The sequence below is a fragment of the Mixophyes fleayi genome, chromosome 3, assembly GCF_038048845.1.
Source record: "Mixophyes fleayi isolate aMixFle1 chromosome 3, aMixFle1.hap1, whole genome shotgun sequence".
Taxonomy (NCBI): domain Eukaryota; kingdom Metazoa; phylum Chordata; class Amphibia; order Anura; family Limnodynastidae; genus Mixophyes; species Mixophyes fleayi.
In genome coordinates, this window is record NC_134404.1 from 34,105,902 (window position 1) to 34,113,646 (window position 7,745).

At 42.5% G+C, this 7,745-nt stretch overlaps 1 protein-coding gene across 1 annotated transcript in view; it reads right to left on the bottom strand.

The window, feature by feature from the left end:
- EVA1A (eva-1 homolog A, regulator of programmed cell death) overlaps positions 1-4,824 on the bottom strand; it is a 264,800-nt gene extending 259,976 nt beyond the window's left edge. The window contains exon 1 of the mRNA XM_075201349.1: positions 4,715-4,824. Coding sequence (XP_075057450.1) covers positions 4,715-4,823 — 109 coding nt within the window. The 5' untranslated portion in view covers position 4,824. The remainder of the gene's footprint in view (positions 1-4,714) is intronic.
- Positions 4,825-7,745: the final 2,921 nt, after the last annotated feature.

Below are 7,745 nucleotides of genomic sequence, written 5' to 3' on the forward strand. Positions count from 1 at the left end.
CCCCTGTCACATGACCTCTGCTCCAGATCTCCTGTAGCAGAGGTTTAAAAAGTTGGCACGTATAAACTATTACTAACATTTATTTATATAGCACCAGCATACTCCGCGGTTCTTTATAATTGAGAACAAACGCAGTAATGAAAGAAGGCTGGGTACTAACAAGCAGATAAAGAGGTAAGAGGCTTATGCTCACAAGCTCACAACGTCTAGAGTGAGTGACTGTACATTTTTATGCATTTAGCAGGGTTATCCACTTTTAAGGAACTTTTGTCCAAGGTTTGGTCTCTCTCCTATTGGCATCTCACTTTCGCCGTCCCTACCCTCTTCAGACACACATGATCAGCTAGATGAGGGGACAGGGAACTTTTTTAACTTTTAACCCAAAATATATTTAGATACGCCGACGTTACCCCCTTGATTTGAATGGAAGGAAATCATATATTATTAATTATTAGAATTCCAAATTTTATTGAATCTATTCAAAATTTCTTTGAATGCTTCAACTTCAAAACTTCAGGTTTTGTAGAAATTATGTGCTTCATTTTTGATACGAGAGCATCAATATTGGGGCATTTTGATGTCAGAGCAATTTGGATACAGTCTTCAGCGTCCAATCTCTGCTTTGTTTTTATGTTCGTTAGAGTGGAAAATCCTTGTTCGCAAAGGTAGGTTGTTGCAAAAGGCAGCAACTTTTTGACTGCCTCCTCATGTGCAATTTTTAATGCCTTTGCAGCTGTTGACATCCAAAAATATGACAGATCTGCTTTGTTTTCAAATGCAATACATGCTTCATTATTGCATCAAAGCTCAAGAAGTGTCCCTGCCAACCCTTGAGGCTCTTCTGGTACAACAGCAATTTCACATTTAAAGGGATCTACAATCCAGCTGACAGCATGTGAATCGGCAGCATTACCCCCAGGAATTTCATTTTTACCCCATTTGGGGTAATTTCATACTTGCCAACTCTCCCGGAATGTCCGGGAGACTCCCGCATTTTGTGAGAGTCTCCCGGACTCCCGGGCGAGTGTGGCAATCTCCCGAATTCTGCCCACTTCACTAGGAAGTGCCCCACTTCCTAGTGAAGTGGGCAGAATTAGATCCCAAACGCCGCGATTCCCGGTGAATCGCGGCGTTTGGCCCCGCCCCCGCTGTCAAATGACGCAATTTGCGTCATGACGTCACAGGGGGCGGGGCCGAAATGACGCGATTTCGGTCACCCCGCCCCTTCACGCCCCCCTCCACTGGCTGGCTCCCGGAAGGGAGCTGAAGAAAGTAGGTAAGTATGGGTAATTTACCCCATGTTCCCTGACCACTGAGCTAGACAGAGCCACCGAGTTAACCCTACTGAATAAGGCACACAAGTAGCTGTTATGGACAGGGCCACCTTAGCTACTTTATGGGCCCCCAGGCAATGCAGTGCATCGGGCCCCTAAAAAAAAAAATATATATATATATATATATATATATATATATATAAATAGTGTGTGCGTGTGTAAAAATAATATATTTATATGTAAAAAAAAAAGTGATTATATATATATAAACACTTTTTTTTTTACATATATATATATGTATATATATATAGGGGCCCCCTTAACTTACCTTAAGTCCGATCCCCTTCTCTTTTTTCCCGCACCACTGAGGCTCTTCTGCCCTGTTCCGTGCTGTGTTCGCAGTGAATGTTGGTTGTGACATCACGCCCAGCATTCACTGTGAGCACAGCTTGGAAGAGGGGACCAGGGAGGGAGCCGGATCACCGCTGACGTGACCGCAGGTAAGAATTTTTTTTTTTACAGCGCTTTCTCGGACGGGCCCCCTTGCCTGCAGGGCCCCCGGGCACCTGCCCATTGTGCCCAATGGAAGAGACAGCCCTGGTTATGGATAGCAGTTGTGCCTCAATGCAGCAGAGTAGAGGTTTGTGACCATCTGGCCCGATAATCGGCTGTGTACCTAGTCTTACTCACCACCACCAACCCAGCAGCTCTATGGAGGTATCAGTAGGAGTAGCCACAGGGAACCTTCATCTTAGGGGCAGATTTATCAAACCCACTAAAAAAGGAATAGCGGAGGTGTTGCCCATAGCAACCAATCAGCTTCTTGCCATCATTTATCTAGTACATTCTAGGACATTATAGCTCGAATCTGATTGGTTGCTATGGACAACACGTCCACTTTTTCTTGGTAGTAGGTTTATAAATCTACCCCTAAGTCTGAGGATGCCTGAACTTGGGCTAGAGATCAGTAAAAGCAGACGATCCCTTTAACTCGGCACCACTACATTAATGTCCCCACTGTTTCAATCATTTATAAGTTTTGTGGTGACGCTTCTGTAGGATCACATGCAGGTCACAGACACAGAGTATCTGGCACGGGGCCTGCCTGGTGTTTGCCGTTTATACCAGTCTGTATTGCTGTGGGACAATCTCCTTCCCTTTCACAGAGCGGTGGTGAATAGATGCTCCATGAAAAGACCCCGAATCTCAGGCCGGGCGCTTTCCTTGATGCCGGCCTACAAACTCCGATCCTTTACAAATCCTGTATTCTAAACCCCCCGGTTCCTTTCAAAATACCTTGTGGTAAAAGACAAATCTCCCAGAAAAATGCAAATGCTGCATCTTCCAATAAAAGCTCAGTAAGTAAGGTCGTTGCTCAGTGCAGGTTGCTGTGATGCTTGGGAACTGCTAATTCACTTACAAATACTTCTCTTTTGGGGAGGATAATAGGCTTTGTTGCTATCATTGCATAGTGTCCTATGAGGGTTTCACTGCTGTGGAATGAGAGCTTGTTCAGCTTATGCGGTATTATGACATAACGGACAACGTGGTAGCAATTCTGCTCTAAACCAAAGCGAGAAATCTGAGCTCAATATCATTCATGTAATCCTGGTGTTTGTATAGCACCAACATACACCACAGCGCTGTACAATTGAATCCAGACACATGTCAGCCCTCCCAACGACAATCTAATTTCCCTACCACAGACACACACACACAGTCCAATTTTAATCAAACTCAACATAAGAGTCCAAAATACAGCCGTTGTTTCCAATGGCCATAAGTATGAGCACTAAGATCCTGCCAGTAATGTTTTAAGACCACTGTCTCCGGGGATTTGTCTGATCCCAATAGGCATTACATTATATTGCAAGAGTACTATTTAGGCACTTAAATCATACTTGCCTACTTTCAGCAAGTGTAGTCCAGGAGAGGGGTGTGACTACAGGGCAGGAGGGGCGGGGCACGGCCAAACGCATCATTTTGGCCCTGCCCCAGCGACGGAAATGCTGTTTTGTCGCAGGGGGCGGGGGCAAAATGACGCTATTCACCGCAAATCGCGTCATTTAGGCTAGGCAGTTGCGGGATACTTTCAACTAAGACAGTGATGAACTAGGAGGAAAAATAATGGGGTTTTAAGTTAACCATGCAAAAAGCAATGAATAGGCAGTAATACTGAGTAGCTGGACATCGTCATTGTTGCAATCATCTACAGTATGTTTACACCTTTTATTGTACAATTTACTATGCAAATATCTGTAGATTATTATCTCATAATCTGTAATACAATAGGGAAATAAATCCTGTGCTGGATTATAAGACAATGATTGCTGTTCTACATGCACCTTTGCTGTGGTACATCCAGTGATTGACAGTAAGCGTCATTACACGTACACTCTCTGCACCAGAACTACCACTGTGTACTTGGATAAGTTCATCATGCAGACCGTGAAACTCCGTTGTGACAGTATTCCTCAGAAAGCAGACGCTGAACAGCACCCGTAACACCCTAAATAAAATATTATGGAAAGCCTATAAAGTTTATATAATGGGTAGATTTTCCCTTAAAGAAATTACCCATTATACATCACTATCAGTACAGGTCTTGAAATCATCTTGGAAACTTAGAAAACTAGAGTTGGTCCTCTGACAACCAAATGCCACATAGTTGTAAGGAAAACATTTTAATATAAATTTAAAAGGCAACGTGAAGTCGTATATATACATTACACACACGTAAAAAATCGTGCACTATTACTCTTAGGAGTTCCAATACAACTCATGGATATGGCATACATTCCTGCAGCCCAGGGATTGGCCGAATGTTAGTCCATATTTTCCTCTATCTACTATTAGAACAGACAGTACTTCAATATTATAAATAAAATGTATTATTACAGCGCCTTTTTAGCCACTTTCAACGTCACTAAGTAAACTCTGCTGCAAACTTCTTGGGAAACTAGTGAAAAAACAAAAACACAAAAGCTAGTACAAACAAATCACAAAACAAAAGTGCTTCCTTGTGTGATTTCTGTACACATTTTATAAATGCTGCTCCATGAGCTTAAATATCCCCTTCTCCCTACCTCCCTTATAGACATCATCTCACAATAATAATAATAATAATAATAATAATAATAATAATAATAATAATAATAATAAACACTGTGAAACTTTCAGCTGGGCGCAAAATCTTCAAGGGGCTTCCAAGAAACATAAACCACATATTAATGTCCCACACACACATGACACTGATCCATGATTTAATGCACGCAATGTGACTGGCACAAGAGATTTGTAATCACTGTCAGAAGTTAAATTGTGGTTCAAGTAATTGAATTAGATGGGGGTATAGTTATCATCAGTTGTAGAAGCAGAGTGAAGAGACGCATTATGTAAGAGGGAATCCCTCACTCCAGGAAAAACATGTGTTCTCCTACCTGAAAACTCAGATGAAGTCGCTGCCAGGCTGCCTAACACTGCAATGTAGAGTACTCCAAAGTAAATGTGAGCAGCACCAGGGAACCCCATTCTTAGCTGTCCACGCATCTGAATCACACTCTAGTCCCTTAGAGCAATCTTTTCCTCCTGGTAAGACAGTCCCTGCACACACACTCTGCTAGTCCCATTGCTCAGGGCCGAGAAACATTCAATATCCTTCCTTCTGAGGCAATGAATGGATCAGACAGAGAGCAATGCTGAAACTGTAGCAGGCTAGGATCTACCTGTAGGGGCAGGCACTCCCCTGGGTCCTAGCACCGTAATCACTGCAGCCAAACTTGTGACAATCTGTCAAGAGAGCCTGTGTAGGAGGGAGAAAGGAGTTATACAGTCTGTGTGGTTCACATTATGACAAAAGTGGCATAAAAAATGCACTGCACTGTGTGTGACAGTGTAATATTAATGTTATCACACAATGGTAACTGTTGAGAGATATGTGTTACGGAAAGCTGAATGCCCACGTTTTACATTATTCTTTTATAAAGTGATATCATCATCATCTATATAGTGCCACTAATTCTACAGCGCTGTACAGAGAACACACTCACATCAGTCTCTGCCCCATTGGAGCTTACAGTCTAAATTCCCTAACATACACAGAGTAGGGTCAATTTGATAGCAGCCAATTAAACTACCAGTATGTTTTTGGATTGTGGGAGGAAACTGGCACAATCACGGGGAGAACATACAAACTCCACACAGGTAAGTCCATGGTCAGGAATCAAACTCATGACCCCAGTGCAGAGAGGCAGAAGTGCTAACCACTAAGCCACCGTGCTACTTATACAATCCAATTTAACTTATAAGCCCCATTAATATTTGTTTACATATTTGTTTAGTAAAGTGTCAACATGTTACATAGTGCCTATTAGGTTAAAATAAATCATGAACAATTATTATTTATTTATTTATAAGACGCCACAAATTGCCACAATAACATGATCATCATCGCCAACAATTATTGATAGAGCGCCAGCAAAATCTGTAGCGCTTTACAAACAAAGGTGGCCCTGCCCTGTGGAGCTTACAATTCAAGGCTAGGTCCACGCTGATGTGTTTTCGGACACGCTGTAGCTAATTTGGGCAGGTAGAAACATCAAAAATTAAGTTTACACCCTATCTGGTTTCTGCTTCCGGCACGATGTGCAGCCCACCTGCCAAACAAAAGTGTGAGAGTGAATGCAGCATGATTATTAAAATGAGGTAAGGGAGTTATGAGCCTTATTTTTTTTTTTAGGGACTCAGGACAGCCCTTTACACTATGCAAAAAGGCTTCACTATCTCTCTAAGATAATAGATACCGGAGTTATGTTCGTTTAGAGTGGAAAATCCTTGTTCGCAAAGGTAGGTTGTTGCAAAAAGCAGCAACTTTCTGACTGCCTCCTCATGTGCAATTGTGAATGCCCTTGCAGCTGTAGACATCCAAAAATATGACAGATCTGCTTTGTTTTCAAATGCAATACGTGCTTCATTATTGCATCGAAGCTCAAGAAGTGCCTCTGCCAACCCTTGAGGCTCTTCTGGTACAACAGCAATTTCACATTTAAAGGGATCTAGAATCCAACTGACAGCATGTGAATCGGCAGCATTACCCCCAGGAATTTTATTTTTACCCCATTTGGGGTAATTTATCCCTGTTCCCTGATTACTGAACTAGACCATACATGAAGCTAAACTGAGCAGTATTTTAGCAGAAAAGCTGAAAAGTTTTATTTAATCTAAGGGGTTGTTCTACAGCATACTTACCTACCTTCTTCAGCTCCCTTCCGGGAGCCAGCCAGTGGAGGTGGATGTGAGGGGGCAGGGCGGCCAAAATCGCGTCATTTCGGTCCCGGGAATTGCAGCGTTTGGGATCTAATTCTGCCCACTTCACTAGGAAGTGGGGCACTTCCTAGTGAAGTGGGCAGAATTCGGGAGGTTGCCACACTCACCCGGGAGTCCGGGAGACTCTCGCAAAATGCGGGAGTCTCCCGGACATTCCGGGAGAGTTGGCAAGTATGTTCTACAGTTGTAGAGGGCTGAACTTTATGACCACCCCTATAGTTACACTATTGCACAGTGCGTCTATTTAGCTTTTTCCACCTGACCGCACTCCTAGTCGCACTTGTAGTTTGCGGTGGCGCCTGGAACAACCAAAAAGTAGACGCACTTCTTGCAGAATTGTTCACATGATTAACACAACGGAGTCATTTCAAAGTACAGGCTGCGGTTACACTGCACCTCTCCCTCTGTTCCCATGCATCGCTCTTGTGACAGTCATTTCATTTATTATATAAATGAGGGGATAACTGTGTCGGTCTGTATTTCAAATGTCCTACTTTCCCCTTTAATCTTTTAAATTCATTGATTGACATGGAGAGAATTCTCCGCATGATTTCTGTTATCCGCATAGAAGGAACAAAGACAAGAGTTGAAAAAATTGTGGAAAAGAGATAAAATAAAGATAAAAAATGTTGTTTTTTTTGGGTTTTTTTATAACTAAGTTTGAGATATGTTTCAAATTGTTCATTAAAGTTCCCGGTGGCAGAATAATGTGATATTCTGCTGTACAGCTGATTATACTCAGTATCTAAGCTAATTTAGGTAGCTGAATGGTTCCTGTGGCATAGAAGGAGTTAAGTGACCTCTTTGGCTGCTATGTGTGTGTGTGTGTGTGTGTGTGTGTGTGTGTGTGTGTGTGTGTGTGTGTGTGTACAGACTAAGCTGGTTCCTCTCCTTGGTAAGATCGATAGTCCTGCATGGTACATTTGGACATGAATGGTTGAGCTCAATCCCTTCCCCCAATTTTACTTTTACAAATCCCCACTCTGCAGGGGGTCCAACCAGCCTGGATGGAGTTAATTAAGCACAAAAGAAAAGTTTCCCTTTTCCTCTGTGCACAAGTGTGTGAAATATCTGACTTGCAACAATCTCCTAATAAACAAAATGGATTAATTTATTAATGGCAAGACTGGCAGGGGTGGTGGTTGA